Source organism: Apium graveolens, unplaced genomic scaffold (genome assembly GCF_009905375.1).
Source record: "Apium graveolens cultivar Ventura unplaced genomic scaffold, ASM990537v1 ctg6635, whole genome shotgun sequence".
Classification (NCBI taxonomy): domain Eukaryota; kingdom Viridiplantae; phylum Streptophyta; class Magnoliopsida; order Apiales; family Apiaceae; genus Apium; species Apium graveolens.
This window is the reverse complement of record NW_027419651.1, coordinates 23388-41706: the sequence shown is the minus strand read 5'-3', so window position 1 is coordinate 41706 and position 18319 is coordinate 23388. Positions and strand designations below refer to the sequence as shown.

The window sequence follows — 18319 nt, the reverse complement described above, 5'->3', positions numbered from 1 at the left end:
ATAGGCAAAAGAATGCCAAGAGACGCAAAGATATTTAATGCTGACAGGTAGAATTAATTCTACCTCGTCTCCCTAGACTTTGAAAAAGAATAACAGTCATTGGAAAGAGGAATCATGGTCTAGACCGCACAAGACACAAGAAACAGTGGACTGTTCAAGTACAAAACCATTAATCCTAATCATAGTGACTATTAATCTTCCACTTCAACATATGCGAGTACAAACTGAGACTGTTATTAAATTTCATTCAAAGATAAGCCAAGTAAAGGATTAGACTGAGAAATCAGAACTTAGACCTATACCAGAACTTAACAGTCATCAGAACATAATTTCTTAACTCAAAAAAGGAATGCTCATCTTAGTAAATCCTCATACAAGTTCTTAGTTATGAACGTCAGAACTTAATCATCAGAACGTGTAACTAGAACTTGTCCTCAGAATTTGTGCAAAAATGACACAATGACTGTTTATCTAAAATAACATAGACCGCCACAGAAATTTTCATCATTCAGATGGAGTGATTAGTGTGTGCATTAAGCTAAATAACAGACAAAGAGTAAAGTCTGATTCACTTCAGTACATCTTAGAAATAAGGCATAACTAAAATTTTGCTAAAGAGCTGTCATTATCCTGAAACCTACTGATGAATGAGTTCATGCTTGAGTCCACCTCAACTGTTTTGTGCTAATTTTATGCATCTTTTGAAATTCTATTTTACAGTGGCTTCTCAGTGTAAGTGAGTCACGACTGTTTATCAGAATTTATGCTATTATCAGAGTATTTCTCCAGTAATCATAGAGTGTGAAAAGTCACCAAGAAAATATTTTGCTTTTCTAATGCATATTTACTTAAAACCAGCAATGCACTTGGGTCGTCCCTTTCACAATTTTACTCTAGATCTCAAAGGAGTACCTGATTTTATTCTTTAATCTTTTTGCTTTTTCTTTTGATAAGAGAGGTCTATCAGCACTTAGTGCACTCAGCAGTTTTACTAGTATCAGAACTTAACAGATGAGTAGCATTATTCTAATTTGTGACTTAGTAATAAGATATACAAAGTAAACTTAACTAAGCTCAATTATCAGAATTTGCTAGTGTCATAAGATTTCCACTGAAATAATTACTTCTTCCATGGAATCATTTGTTTATTGAAGACTACTAGGTCAGTATCTAGCACAGTTATCCTCATAGGATTGAATAGGTACTAGAACAAACATATCACTTATCAGAGTTTAGAAACATATATCAGACAACAGTCAGTACTTAAAGACATTTATCAATTAAGCACAGAATACACAATGAGATTAATTCTGTAAATACTGAGCATAAAGTCTGATAACACAGAACAAGTCTAAGCAGATTTAAAGAAAGAACCTGAAACCATTCCAAGTTCATTTACCAATCTTGTAAAAGTAGCTTCACATAATGATTTTGTGAAGATATCTGCCAACTGTTGATCTGTGGGAACAAAATGCAATTCCACTGTACCTTCATCCACATGTTCCCTGATGAAGTGGTACCTGATGCTGATGTGCTTTGTCATTGAGTGTTGAACTGGATTACCTGTCATAGCAATAGCACTTTGATTATCACAGTAAATAGGGATTTTGAAATATGTTAACCCATAATCCAGTAACTGATTCTTCATCCAAAGAATCTGTGCACAACAGCTTCCTGCAGCAATATACTCTGCTTCTGCAGTTGATGTGGAAATTGACTTTTGTTTCTTGCTGTACTAAGAAACCAATCTGCCTCCAAGAAATTGGCAGCTTCCACTTGTGCTTTTCCTGTCAATTTTGCAACCTGCAAAATCTGCATCTGAGTAACCTATTAGTTTAAAATCTGATTCTCTAGGATACCATAATCCCAGAGCAGCTGTTCCTTTAAGATACTTAAAGATTCTTTTTACAGCTGTTAAGTGAGGTTCTCTTGGATCTGCTTGAAATCTTGCACAAAGACAGGTAGCATACATGATATCAGGTCTACTAGCAGTCAGATAGAGTAGAGAGCCAATCATACCTCTGTAGTCAGTAATATCTACTGATTTACCGGTATCCTTATCCAGTTTTGTTGCAGTGGCCATTGGAGTGGATGCACTTGAACAATCTTGCATTCCAAATTTCTTTAGCAAGTTTCTGGTGTACTTGGTTTGACAAATAAAAGTGCCTTCCTCATTCTGCTTGACTTGAAGGCCCAGAAAATAGCTAAGTTCCCCCATCATACTCATCTGATATCTTGACTGCATTAGTTTGGCAAACGTCTTGCAAAGTTTGTCATTTGTAGATCCAAAAATGATATCATCAACATAAATCTGGACCAGAAGTAAGTCCTTTCCATGGTTGAGGTAGAACAGTGTTTTGTCTATTGTTCCTCTGTTGAATCCACTTTCCAGAAGAAACTGAGCTAAAGTCTCATACCATGCTCTATGAGCTTGCTTAAGTCCATAAAGTGCTTTATCAAGCCTGTAGACATAATCTGAATGTTTGGTATCTACAAAACCTGGAGGTTGTTCAATATATACCTCTTCCTCCAATTCTCCATTGAGAAAAGCACTTTTCACATCCATTTGAAAGACAGTAAACTTTTTGTGAGCAGCATAAGCCAAAAATATCCTTATGGCTTCTAACCTAGCAACTGGTGCAAATGTTTCATCATAATCAATTCCCTCCTGTTGAGAATATCCTTTTGCAACCAGCCTTGCCTTATTCCTTGTAATTATGCCATCACTGTCAGTTTTGTTTCTGAATACCCACTTTGTACCAACAACAGATCTATTCTTTGGTCTTGGCACTAGGGTCCAGACTTTGTTTCTTTCAAATTCATTCAACTCTTCCTGCATTGCTTGCACCCAATCAGCATCTTGAAGAGCTTCTTCTACTTTCTTTGGCTCAGTCTGAGAGAGAAAAGAATTGTATAGACACTCATTTGAAGTACCTGTTCTAGTTCTGACACCTGCATCAGGATTTCCAATTATCAAATCAGGTGTATGTGATTTTATCCACTTCCTTGCAGATGGAATGTTTTCTCTAGAACTGGATGCTCTCCCATGATCCATGCTATCTTCATTTTCATTTTCTGATGCTCCCCCTGAAACTATGCTCTCTGAGTTGGATTCTTCAGTATTTAGATTTTCAGCACTATCAGAACTTGGCTTATCAGAACTTGACGAATCAGAACTTGAAGAGCCATATGCATGTTCTGATGTTTCTTGAGATGTGGTAGGATCTTGAGTATGCTCCCCCTGCATAGGTGCATCTTCCTTTAACGTAGTCACCACAGTTTCAATAACATCAGAGTTTAATCCGTCAGAGTTTGTAGTATCAGGACTTAGACTGTCAGGTTTTTCAGTATCAGAATATGAGTCTTCATTTTCAAATCTCAGCTGATCATGGTCAACGAAATCTTTAAGACCAGTGATCTTCTTGTCATCAAAAGAGACATTGATAGATTCCATGACCACTTTTGTTCTCAAATTATAGACTCTGAAGGCTTTTGTGGAAAGTGGATATCCAACAAAGATTCCTTCATCAGCTTTTAGATCAAACTTTGATAGCTGTTCAGGATGAGTCTTGAGAACAAAACACTTGCATCCAAATACATGAAAATATTTCAGATTTGGCTTCTTTTTCTTCACCATCTCATAAGGTGTTTTTCCATGCTTGTTAATGAGTGTTGCATTTTGAGTAAAACAAGCAGTCTACACAGCTTCAGCCCAGAAATAGGTTGGAAGCTTTGCTTCTTCAAGCATTGTACGTGCAGCTTCAATGAGAGTTCTATTCTTCCTTTCAACAACTCCATTTTGCTGTGGAGTTCCAGGAGCAGAAAATTCCTGCTTTATTCCATGGCTTTTGCAGAACTCTTCCATTATCAAATTCTTGAACTCAGTGCCATTATCACTCCTTAAAATTTTCACAGAATCTTTGACCATTTTATCCAGCTGTTTGACATGATTAATCAAGATAGATGCAGTTTCACTTTTTGTGTGCAAGAAATACACCCATGTGTATCTGGTGAACTCATCCACTATGACCAACACATACTTCTTCTTTGCAATAGACATGACATTTACTGGACCAAATAGATCAACATGTATAAGATGATAAGGCTCAAGAATTGATGATTCAGTCTTGCTCTTGAATGAAGATTTTCTTTGTTTGGCTTTCTGACATGAATCACAAAGACCATCAGGAGCAAATACTGTGTTTGGCAATCCTCTCACAAGATCTTTCTTGACCAGTTCATTTATATTATTGAAATTTAAATGAGAGAGTTTCTTATGACAATTCCAGTTTTCTTCAATTGATGCTCTACTTAACAGACAGATTGCAGAGCCATCAGTACTTGTTAAAAGCTTAGCTTCATAAATGTTACCACGTCTATATCCTTTCAAAACAACTTTGCCTTTAGATTTACTCACAATTTCACAGTGTTCTTCAAAGAAATCAACATGATAACCTCTGTCACAGATTTGACTTATACTCAGAAGGTTGTGTTTAAGTCCTGAGACCAGAGCTACTTCTTTAATGATGACATTCCTAAGATTGATATTGCCATATCCCAATGTTTTTCCAATGTTGCCATCTCCATAAGAAACACTTGGGCCAGCTTTCTCCACAAAGTCTGATAACAGGGCTTTATTTCCAGTCATATGACCTGAACATCCACTGTCCAGAACTAGAATATTTTTCCTGTTGCCCTGCAATCATAAAGACCACTAATTATTAGTTTTAAGGACCCAGACTTGCTTGGATCCTTTGGTCTTATTAAGTTTGTTAACATTTGCAGCGGATTTAGCATCCGAGTTTATGTTAACATTTTTTTTATCAGAATTTACATTATCAGACTTTGAATCAGAATTTATACTAGAAGGAACAATGGAAACTTTCTTCAAAGAAGGTTTTATTTGATAATAATCATAGTACAGACTATGATATTCCTTACAAGTATAAATGGAATGCCATAAACTACCACAATGAAAACAAGGATTTTGTGGTTTGTATCTAACTGACTGACTCTTAACTCCTGATTTCGAAGGTAAGGAGTTAATATTCTTGTTTTTCCTGCAAAAAGAAGCCAGATGGTTAGAACTTCCACAGTTATGACATGTTTTCCTAGGTGCATCAGGAACAGGTTTATAATCATTGCTTTTATTCACACCTTCCTTTCCATTCCTATTTTTCCTAGGTGATTTTACCTTGTTTGCATTCTTGACATCTTTCAGCTTATGCTTAAGCTGCTTCTTTGTCATTAAGCCTATGTTTACTTCAGCTGTCTTTTCCTGTTTTAGTTTGTCAGAAGTTAATTCCTCTTTAACTTCTGATTTCTCATTATCAGACTTTACAGTTACAAACTTAACATGTTTTAACTTTGGCTTTTGCTTAACAACAAGCTTAATTTCTTCAGTTCCTTTATCATTCTTATTTTCTCCATAACCTAAGCCCTCTTTCCAATTTTCACTACTTAGCAAATTTTGAGTTGTTCTGCCAGAGTTAATCCAAGTCCTGATTATCTCTCTTTCCTTTTCTAACTCAGTTTTTAGAGATTCATTCATTTTTAGCACTTCATCCCTAACATAAAAAGCATCATCTCTATCCTTCTGAGTTTGATGGAATATGACTAACTCTTTTTCTAAGAAATCATTTCTTTTCTTATATGCAAGATTTTCCGAAGTTAATCTTTCACATGTTAAAGTTTGATCTCTATAGCTAACAAACATGGTTTTAAGATATCTTCTCAACTCATTAATATCATCAGTATGAAAAGCATAAGTAGTCTGAGGTACCTTTGTTTCAGCAGCTTCAGAACTACTCTCAGCACTTTCTTTATCAGCATTTGCCATTAATGCATAGTTCTCCTCACTTTCAGAGTCTGATGTGTCTGTCCAGCTTTTCTGCTTTGTGACAAGAGCCTTGCCTTTGTCACCCTTTACCTTCTTGCAGTCAGGAGATATGTGGCCTTTCTCACCACAGTTATAGCATTTAACATTGGTGTAATCTCCTCTGTCAGACTTTCCTCCACTTCCTTCAGATCTTCTGAAATTCTTCTTATCAGAACTTATGCTTTTCCTGGGAAACTTCTTTCCCTTCCTGAACTTCCTGTATGCAATCTTTGTGATTCCTTTCACCATAAGAGCACACAGTTTCATCATCTCCTCATCAGCATCAGTCTCAGGCAAGCTTTCAGGATCTAAGTCATCATCACTCTCAGAACTTGATGACTCAGTATCAGACTTTATGAAAAGAGCTTTACCCTTGTCTTTCTTTGAGGAAGCTGCTTTGGGGAATTCTTCTTCAGCCTTAAGAGCAACTGTCCTTGACTTTCCTCCTTTCCTCTTGCTTCTTTGTTCCATCTCCAGCTCGTGTGTCTTGAGCATTCCATAGATTTCGTCAAGAGTTGTTTCATCAAGATTGTAGTTGTCTCTTATTGTCGTTGCCTTCAAATCTCAGCATTCAGGAAGAGCTAACAGGAACTTAAGGTTTCAATCTTCAAGATCATACTCTTTATCAACCAATGACAAATCATTCAAAAGTTTGACAAATCTATCATATAAATCATTCAATGACTCATTAGTCTTTGAGTCAAAGTGTTCATACTCTTGAGTGAGTATTGTCTTCCTGTTCTTCTTAATTGTGTCAGTTCCCTGACATCTTGTTTCCAGAGCATCCCATATCTCCTTAGCAGTCTTGCAGTTGATTACCCTGTTTGACATTACATTATCAATGGCACTATGCAGTAAGTGTCGTACCTTAGCATCCTTAGCAATTGATGCTATGTCCTCAGCAGTATAATCACTCTTCTCCTTTGGTATGGTCGTTGCTGCTTCACCTGCAACTGCAACAGCGAGTTTGGTTGGTTTGTGAGGACCTTCCTTGATTCTATCCAGGTATTCTGGATCTGTTGCTTCCAGGAACATGGTCATCCTTACCTTCCATATGGGATATTCAGATGGTCTCAGTATGGGGACTCTGATGGTCTCATACCGACTCTGAATTTGTGTCTTTGGTGGTTCCTCAGTTATGGTAGGCTTAGTTGGAGTTTCTGTGTCCGACATGATTGTGTTTGGATCTTTAACTGTATGTAAGTTAACAGATAGGCTCTGATACCAATTGTTAGGTCACACACACACTGTAGAGGGGGTGAATACAGTGTATAGTACACTCAAATCGAACTTAAAGAACTTGAGTAACAGAAAACAAACTTTATTGAAACAGTAAACTCTGTTACAATATGGAACTGTTACCTCTCAGTGATGAACAAATATCATGAGAGCTGCTAGGGTTATATATAATAATAACTTCGATAATGATAACACTTATAGTGTAAACCCTATGCCTGTGTTTATATACTACACAGTTACAAGATAATCGCTAATTGATATGGAATATAATTCTGCTTCCTAAAATATATCAATCAGATATCTTCTATTCCAAGTATTCCATTCTTCACCGAATTCCTTCTTCATGCATATCTCTTCTTATGTTTTATCTCTATCTTCTTTCCTTTAATCAGCTACTGTCCTTATCTGATTGTTCTTCAGCACTTAAGTTCTGATATCTATCTTCTGATGATTATCTCCTGATAATATAAGTACTGATATCCTTAAGTCCTGACTTCCAGTATAAGTACTGATCTATCCTGTTCACACAAGATCTGAAAGCTAAACATAAAACATATTAGCCATGACATTATCAAATATATCTAACATAACTAAAACAAAAAGGTAACTAAATATTTAGCGAAAAACGGTAACTAGATAAACCAACTAAATAATTAAAAATAAGTAACTGAATAAACACAACTAAATTAGAATGAAAATTAGATGTTCGGGGGAGTTCTAACCACGTGCCGCAAGTGAAAGATTGTGATAATGAAGATGAATTGTTGTTGCTGCTTGGCTGCTTGTGTTTGAGATCGGATGGTACGTGAGATTTTAATTCATATTTTTTAATAATTCATATTTATATCAAAAAAGTAAATTTTATTTTAGAAAAATTTAAATAAGGGTAATTCGATAAAATCAGCGTGTACCAAAAAATAGGTAGCAACGACCAAATTTTGAATGTTTCATCTATTATAATATAGTATAGATAGATGGATAGATAGTATGAATTAGAATTTTAGTTTGTAGAAAAACTTGAATTTAACCTCAATTAAATAATATGTAGTTTGATATAAATTACAATTTAAATTGATAGATGAATGTGACTTCAATATCAGTTATGATTATAATTATAATTATAATTGACAGACTAATTAACTAACCAACAAAAAAGTATATAGTTCGATATGAATTAGAATTAAAATTGGAATTGACTAATTAAGTAAGGATAATTAGATAAAATTAGCGTGTAACAAAAAAACAGGTACCATATACCCTTACTAAGATGAATATGATTTTTTCCTGCTGCCTTGTTGTGTATTTGAAATCTGGTGACAACATGTATGTGTATCGATTTTTGGTTCGTATTTTTTTAATATTTTATACCCGTGTAGGAACTATAAAAGATAATTTTATAAAAATTATATGCAAGGGTAATTAGGTAAATTTATCTTTTACCAAAAAATTGGTATCGTACCAAAATTTTTAATATTTGGTATTTTATATGACAGTAATAAATAGATAAGAGATAGATTGTGTTAGCGGAGAAGGTCGATTTCTACCTGTAATCACGGGACCCTATTATTCAACCCATGTAAAATATGTTTTTATGTTTCTTTTCTTACACTTTTTAGGGGATTTTTGGTTCGGCTCATTCTGGTATCAGGTATGGGTTTCGTTCATTCCAAACCCATACCGGGTGTTTGGTTTACTGTTTTTGAAATCTGATACCCATTCCTTATACCCATCTGGAATCAGATTTGATACCTTAGTATGGAGGTGGGTTTGAAAAAGAGGTATAAGGTATCAAATTAAATTTTATTATTTTATTTTTATATTTAAAGTTAAATATAATCTTAAAATATATATTTTAAATATCATGTTGTTTAATCTTAAATAAGATGTACTGATTTTTATTTAATACAAATTAGTAATATTTTATTTTATTTGTTTTGAAGTTATAAATTAACATTGAAATTTTAAAATTTTAATTTTGTTAATCACTTATATATAATTTTTTTTGTTTGTAAGTTGTATAACTAACTTAAATTTGACATATGCAACTTATAAAAATTTGATTCAATCTCTGAATAAAAAATATTTAAATTAAACAGATATCATTCCAACACCGAACCAAACACATTATATGAGGAATGATTCATCAACCCCATACCCGTCTAACCCGATTCCTTATTCCAAACCCATACCGTTTTCTGAACCAAATGACCCCTTAAATTGGTTTCATAATTCACATCCACCCAATTATAAGAAAGTAAAATAAAAAAAATATGAAATGAAAGACCACGTCTTCCCATAGAAGAATAATTGTTATATTAGTATTATTATTATAAATTATGTAATAAGTAATGCAATATTATAAACAAATTTCTTTGCCCGTTGTCTACAGATTATATAGATATATGAATAATGGCAAGCTTGAAATCAATCTTCGTATGGATAATCGTCGAAAACCATTATTAAAAAAATATAAAATATATAATTTATTTTATTTTTCATCATATATAATAAATATTAATTACCAAGTTAAAAAATGAAGTTATACAATATTTTTATCTAAAAAAATCATTTAAATTTAACTAAAAAATTTAAAGTGGTTCCATAGTAGAATCACAGTAGGATCACACTTATTCAAAATTATTCCACTATCGAATCAAATTTTAATTTTTTTTTATTAAATTTTAATTGTTAAACTTTTTATTATATTAAATATAATTATTATTCGAGATTAGCATCGACTTTTTATATTTTTTGAAATAAAATTTTACAATTTATGAAGAGATTCTATAATAGAATCAATAATTATCCACCGTTCTTCGTATAAAAGGGTTTTCCACTGAGTAATGGCCTATGAATAATAGTTCTTATTTCTCTTTATAATATACATACTATTATTATTTTATTTATTTATTTATTTTTATCTGAGAGAATCTGTAGCCGCTATCTTTCGGGTGCGCACCGGGTAAAATCCACGAGATCACGCAATAACCTGTAAATCCTGTGAACCAAGATAAATCACACTTAAGCGACAACATAAATCACATTTAAGCGACATGCTCTGGTTCAAGAGACATAATCATAAATTCTCCTCCCTGGGATTCGAAATTGTGACCAACAAGATAATTATCCTGTTTTTAATCAACTGACCCAACCCTCTTTACTATTACTTGGTGCCGCCGTCATTATTTTGGGGATTCATAATCTCTTTTGAGTTACGTGAACGGGGACAATTAAGCCCCCGTTTGACAAAATTGGTAATATACATACGCTATGGTAAAGAAGATCAATAAATAGAGAAGAGATAATCATAATTCAAAATCTGTTGAACCATAATCATCGGAGAAGTCACGTGATCGTTGCGCATAATTTACAGGCAATAGTTATGCATAATAATATTTCAAAAATGGGAAATTTCAGGGTAAATGTAAGTTTCACGTGAATAAAACCATGGTCAAGGTACTGTCTCGTTTATTATTAGATCAGATCATGTCTAGTTTATTATTGCTAAAATTTATGTTGGTTAAACTTTACTTATTTTATATAATATTATATATGATCAAATGCATGCGGTTAATGATAAATCCCGTCTGAATCAAACCACGTGCTAAGGTATTGTCTTGAAATTTTGACACACTATTTTATACACTATTCTGAACTAGGGCGAGGTCATCACGAAATAAAATATAAAATAACAATCATTTAACCTAAAACAATATTAAAATATTAAAAATTTATCCTACTCATCCTTCCCATTAATTCCTTCTAATCGGTAAGTTAATCCATCAGTTCCGACGGGTATCAATATTTTAAGTTGCTAAAATATTGATGCCTAGATTTTCATATTATAGAAACTAACCTTACAATCCATGCGATACACGGGTCTTCATTAATATTTTTATATTATTTAAAATTAAAATAATTTTTTAGATCATTATCTTATTAATATATTTATAAATAATAATATAGATATTTATTATTAGCGGGATTTGAACCTGAATATTGGATAGTGTATAAATAATAATATAAATATTTGATGCTGGTGGGATTTGAACCTAGAAGTTTTAGTGGTGTATAAATAATAATATAAATATTTGTTGTTGGCGGGGTTTGAACCTAGGAGCATGAGTAGTGTATATTTTTTTAGTATTGGAATTTAACGGTCATGATCACTTGATTAAAAAGATCCAACGATCATAAATGGGGATAACCAAAACAATCAAAAAAATGGGTATACCAAATTATACTCCATTGCGGTTATTATTGTATACTAGCTTATGACCCGTGCGATGCACGGATTGCTTTTAATACTTGAATGATTTTTAATAATATAATTATATCTTAAAATTATTATATTTTGATATATATATTCAATAGTTGAAAAATAAATTGAAGAAAATGATAAGTTCTAATAATAAATATTGTGTGATAATTTGAGACTTGACTGAAAATAAATAATATAATATTATTTGTTATTCACGGGACTCAAGCCCTCAACCTATGGAAATTGTTAAAATAAAGAATATAAAAATTTAAATATAATAAGTTGTTGACGGGGTTCGAACTTTGGATCCATGAGAGCAGTTTAAATATTATTTTATTATTGCATCCAACGACTCCCATCTATGTGACTTTAGATCTAATGGTTGTTATTTGTCATATCAAACGACTGTACCGAACAACTGATTACCAAATAGAGGATGTTTTGTGATAATTTGAGACTTGACTGAAAATAAATAATATAATATAATATGTTATTCACGGGATTCAAGCCCTGAACCTGTAGAAATTGTTAAAATAAAGAATATAAAAGTTTAAATATAAAAAGCTGCTCAGATTAAAATAAAATAATAAAGACTAATAAAAATTTGAAAGCAAATTCGTTTGATCGATATAATGTCATCAGGCTAAAAAAACAATATAATAATACTACCGATCTAGCTAAAAAATATTTTATCAAACCGGGCTACAACATAATGCGTTGGTCGATATAATATCATCAGAATAAAACAAAATATGTTATCTATTCAATTTAAAATTAAATAATATTTAATCAGAGCTAAAATAAAATTAAAAACAAACTAATTGTAATTAGATGATTGATATAACGGGTCTAAAGCTAAAACAAAATAATGTATATTATTGATTTACGCTAAAAATAAAATTAAAGGTAATTTTTATATTATTAATCCGTGTTAGAAAAAATTAAAGTGTACCTAGTTTGTTGTTAGGTATAATATATGCTTAGGATTGTGGGATAACTGCAATCCGACCCTAATAGTCGGAATATTAAAAATTTGATTACAAATTTGTGTGTAAGATGTTTGGATTTATATAATTATGAGTTTTTTTTTTCAATTTCTATAATATCCAAAACTATTTTAATAAAATGAAAATAGGGATGATTCAGTATAATTGCGTCGGACTAAAATAAATCAATACATGCTATTCATCCAGGTTAAAAATCTTTTTACAAACGATTCATGATAAATAAAAATTAATATAAGAAATAACTATACCAGCTAAAATAAAATAATATGTATTTTTATCATTGATCCGGGTTTAAACAAATTAAATTAAAATAAATTTAAATATAATTAATTGAATTTGTTCGGTATTAAAATAAAGATAATTTGTTTATTATTGATGTGAGTTAAAATTTATTTTTTAATTAAAACATAATTATCTTTAAGAATTTTAACAAACTAAATTTTTCAATAACTGATATTTCTTTCATTTTATTCACAAGGTACATAGCCTCATTCACACCTCTTTCATTTTAAGCATTAACAAGGTACATATAGACCAGATAACGGAACAAATATTCCGTGTACTTTCGTATTTTTGTGTACCAAATCTTAAACCCGAGATTTACATTCGTGTACCAATTTGCTAACACTAACTCGAACTAATCTATTCGTATTTACCCGTTTTAGTATACTAAAGTACACGGATTATATACAAAGAATATTAATTATTAAAAAATGTAATAAATAATTAAACTGTGAATTGCTCACTTATGTAGTCAATGAAGAATAATATATATTTTAATATTTACAATTAAATATACGTTATTTAGAATAGGTAAAATTCATATTAGGTATTTATTATATATATATGTATATTATATATTTTTTAAAATTTAATTATTTATTTATTCCGTGTACTTTCGTTCCGTGTCGTGTACCTATATTGGAAACTCAGACCCAATACTGATTATATTCGTGTTTTTTCGTGTCCATGTACTTTCGTGTTCGTATACTAATTTTTCAAACTCAAACACTAACTATTCGTGTCATTTCGTATCATATTCACATATTTGTATACCAGTATTGTCATATCTAGTAGGGCTGAGCAGAAAAACTGAAATGAAACCGAAACCGAAACCGAACCGAAACCGATAAAAACCGACTAAAATTGAACCGATTAAAACCGAACCGAATTAAAACCGAGAAACCGAAAAACCGAACCGCTACAAATAGTCCGGTTCCGGTTTTGGAGTTAAACCGGACCGATAAAACCGAAACCGAACCGATTATTATAAATATTAATAAATAAACATATGTATTATATCAATAATAAATGCGAGATCATTTCATTGACTTGTGTTGTAGTCCAAAAGTAAAAAATAAATGTAATTTGGAGATAAATTGACATGGAATTAGTTCAAATTAATTGGCAATTGATACTGCAGCATAACATATTGATAAGGTGTTAACTATTACCAATAGTTCAATGTTAGTTGAACTTTAGTTCTAGGCTCTGAGTAATGACTAGTTAGCAGTGTCTTTGAAATGTCAATATTAACCTGAATGTGAGAATCAAGATAACATTAGCTAAGATCCAAAAATGAGAGTCAAGATAATTGTGTAGCAGGTTTTGTATTAATTGAATGTTGTGTTTTACTAGCATTAGGCAGGGTTTATAATCTGCTAATGGAAAAATATGCGATGGATAATGAATTTAATCGCATAAAGTGAACATTTTTTATTCAAGTCGTAATAATTTTTTTTACCGGTTTTAAAACCGAAACCGATAAATTAGAACCGAACCGGGACTTTTGAAACCGAAACCGAAACCGGTGATTTGGTTGCGGTTGCCAATTTTTAAAACCGATGATCTTCGGTTTCGGTTCCGGTTTTATTAAAAGACCGAGCCGAACCGAACCGTGCTCTCCCCTGTTATCTACGTACATAGCCCCCTTCACAAGCTTCTGAACTTAACGGCAAGCTGAATTATTTTTTAAGCAAGAATTCGACGGAAGCTCAAGCTAAATTTCTTCATTCTTATCTGTTAAATTTAAATCTGAATAATAATTTTTGAACGATTATAATTTTGAACGGGTGATTAATCTGAATATTGAACTAGTAATATTGTTTGTTAAATTAATATAAAAAATTTCTTAATGATAAAATTAATACTTTTTCAATTTAATGATATTAAAATTTTCTACTTCATAGTATTATTATGTTATACTCCCTCCGTCCCGGTGGGTTGTTTACAATGGGGGACGGGGGATCGATACGCATTTTAAGGCTACCGTAAAACATGGTTCCCTAAATAATTTTAAATTTTTTTTTCTTTTAAATAAAAATATAATGTTTAAACTTTTATACAGAAAAAGAAAATTCTAAAAAAAAATTATAGAACTATATTTTATAGTAGCCTTAAAGTGCGTGTCAAGCATGAGGCAAAAGTATGTAAAGAATCCAGTGGGACGGAGGGAGTAGTATTGTATATACTTATTTTTTTTTAAAATATCTTATATTAAATTTAGGTAATTCTTATAGAACTTTGTAAAATTGATATTAAATTTTTTAATAAAATTATATTATTAACTACATCCTCATCTAAGTTATGTAAATCATAAAAAATATAATATATTAAATAAACAAAGTTAAAAAGAATATAATAAATTTTATAATAAAATTGATATCCACCCAAATAAGGTAGAAGTGGAGGTGCCAAATAAGGTGGGGAGTTGAGATGAAACTGTTGAGGAATGTGGTTCGGCAGAAATATTTGAAATGACATGAATGTTTAAAACAAACAAGGAAAAATGACCATTGTTATAGGATTCTAGTACTTGCAATCAACCAAGGAATGTCTACAGCATGTGTGGATATCACAGTTACTATTGTTTTCAATTCTTTTTGTAAATTCATTAGCAATGTTAAAGTATTTTATACCTTAACAAACTCCCTCCTTCATGTAATTGCAGCAAGAATTTTTTATGAAAAGAGAGCAGGGCCCATCCTGCTCTTTTTACAAAAAAATTATCTCTATGGTTAGCTGATCGATCAGCAAAATGGGAAAAAAACCATTCTCTAAACTTGTGAACAGGAAAACACAATTCCTATCAATAAGGACAATTGAATATAAACCAATCTCCAGTCATATATAAAAAAACCACAATCACTAGTTTAATAAGTATACGATAGATAATAAAAACAACCTCCGATAAAGTTAATCTGTCCCTAATGAGCATTAGGACAAAGTGACATTCTCTAGATAACCGATGCAAGTACAACATAAGAACACCATTTCAAAATATGATCTTCAAAGAATTTATAAACTACAATCATTTGTAATTTTAATACATAACAAGAATTAACTACTCAGAGTGTTTCAGGTGCCTTCTTCTTTGGGGTGTACTTTTGCCTTACTCTCACTATCTTTCTTGGTGATGTCCTTCTTCCTTGCACCTCATGAACTGATATGTCAGTCTGAGTCACATTTCTAGCTTCATGAGGAATAGAATTCTACACAGGAGGAATATCAGTTTGTCCAGTTGTGGGTGCCTCTGGTGCCTTCTTCTTGGGGATGTACTTCTTTATTATCTTAACTGTCTTTTCACATCCATTTGCAATGTCTGAAGCCTAACACACATGGATAAATAGTCATTAGCACTACATGTGTGTGTTTACCAAATTATTGACAAAAAGGTTTGGTATTTACCTTTGCTGGACAGGTTCTTGTATTATGTCCATACTCAGTGCAATAGGTGCACTTAATAGTTGTATTTTGCCTTTTCAACCTAGTTGCATCAACACCAACCACATCATTTTTCTTGCTCCTTTTCTTTTTAGGCCTACCTGTTTGAGGCTTGACCTCTGGTGGAAGAGGTTTAGGATATGGGGTCTCTGTCCATTTCTCTTCACCACAGATAGGCTCAACAATATATTTGTAGCATTCCAAGAAGAGGTCTTTAGTAAAACATTGATGAATAAATGGTTCATAACCTTTTTTACTCCATGCTATGCATGCACAAGCATGATAGCATGGGATACCTGATAATTCCCATTTCTTGCAAGCACATTTATGTGCCTCCAAGTCAACGACCATCTCATAACCTCCAGCTGTCATGGTGACCAAGTATCTTGCACCACCACTCCATAAAACATGTCATCCTTTGCTTTGGTCAATTGCCCTACATACAAATAGTTATTTTGCATATATAAGTCACTTAAAAACACACAGAGAACACTGTAATTAGGATAAAAGTACTTACTTATTCAGCCTCCTCATGACATTAGGATATATGGGGTTCAGAGCATAGCTGTTTTGCATTTTGTCCCTCATTTGTTGTATCCTCCTCATCACATCTTTGTGAATTGCTTTCAACATTGATATTATAGGAAGATCCCTATACTTTGTGATGCTACTGTTGAAGACTTCACAGTGGGTGTTGACAAAAATGTCACTCTTGCATTGCTCTGAAAGCACTCCTCTAAGAGCTTTCATTCTCATGATTTTGTTCAGAGATCTCTTCATTTGTCACTTGTTGTGTCACAACTTCATTTTCCTCATCAGAATCACTGTCAATGGTTAGATTTCCAAATGCAAGGGCTTCAGCATCATTTACATCAAGGCATTCCAAGCCTGGACACTTGTCATCATCAAAAGTCACATCTGTGCTTTTCATAATTTTCTTTTGATCAATCACATAAACTTTATAGGCTGTTCTTTCCAATGAATATCCTAGAAAAATTGCTTCAAAAACTTTAGAGTCAAATTTCCCCACATATTCAAAGTTGTCTTTTAGAATATAATACTTGCTTCCAAACACATGTAGATGCTTCACTGTAGGCTTCCTGTTAGACATGATTGAGTAGGGTGATTTGTCATGAGCTTTGTTGATGAGATATCTGTTTTGAGTGTAGCATGCAGTATTAACAGCCTCTTCCCAAAAACTAGTTGGCAACTGAGCATCTTATAGCAAAGTTCTAGCAGCTTCAACCAATATTCTATTTTTCCTCTCAACTACTCCATTCTGTTGAGGTATTCTAGCTGCTGAAAATTCTTGAACAACGCCTTTGCTTTTGCAGAATTCACTTAATGTTGAGTTTCTGAATTCTGTTCCATTATCACTTCTCAATCTTTTCACACTAACCTTTCCTTCAGCTTGCTTCTCAATTTTCTTGATGTGCTCAATTATAATGTTTGGAGTTTCATCTTTAGAGTACATGAACTCAACCCAAGTGTATCTTGAAAAATCATCAACCATGACAAGGGCATATTTGTTCCTTCAAATGGACAAGACATTTACTGTCCCAAATAAGTCCATGTGAATAAGTTGCAGAGGTGCACTTATAGAATTCACAGATTTTGACTTGTGACTTGATCTTTTCATTTTTCCTTTCTGACAAGCTTCACAAACTTCCAGTTGAGCAAATTCCAGATTGGGCATGTCTCTCACAAGTTCCTTCTTGACTAGGCTGTTGATTGCTTTGAAATTCAAGTGAGATAGTTTTTTATGCCACAATTTGCTTTGCTCTTCTGATGCCTCGGTGTAGAAATAACACATTCCATCCTTATTTGTTGAATCTAAGTCTGCAACAAACAAGCTTCCCTTTTTTACTCCTTTAAGAGCAATTTCACCAGTCTTTTTGCTAATAAAAGCACAATCTTCTTTGTTGAAAACAACTTGAAAACCTCTGTCTGCAAATTGACTAACACTTAGAAGATTTACTTCTAATCCAGCAACTAGTGCTACATCTTCAATGACAACATTTCCAGAAACAATCTTGCCATATCCCATTGTGAATCCTTTGCTGTTATCTCCAAAGGTTACCAAAGGGCCAACCATCTCCCCAAATTATAATAGCAGGGCCTTATTACCTGTCGTATGCCTGGAGCATCCACTATCAATGATCCATATGACCTTCTTTCCTTTGCCCTGCACACAATGAGGATTAAGTGTAT

The 18319-nt window shown here is 32.5% G+C and overlaps 1 protein-coding gene across 1 annotated transcript; it reads right to left on the bottom strand.

The window, feature by feature from the left end:
- Window positions 1–15876: 15876 nt before the first annotated feature.
- Window positions 15877–16480, bottom strand: LOC141703429 (uncharacterized). Its single transcript, XM_074506963.1, has 2 exons — window positions 16073–16480; window positions 15877–15993 (listed from the first exon to the last, which is right to left on the bottom strand). The coding sequence occupies exons 1-2, from the start codon at window positions 16478–16480 to the stop codon at window positions 15877–15879; spliced, it is 525 nt and encodes a 174-aa protein (XP_074363064.1).
- Window positions 16481–18319: the final 1839 nt, after the last annotated feature.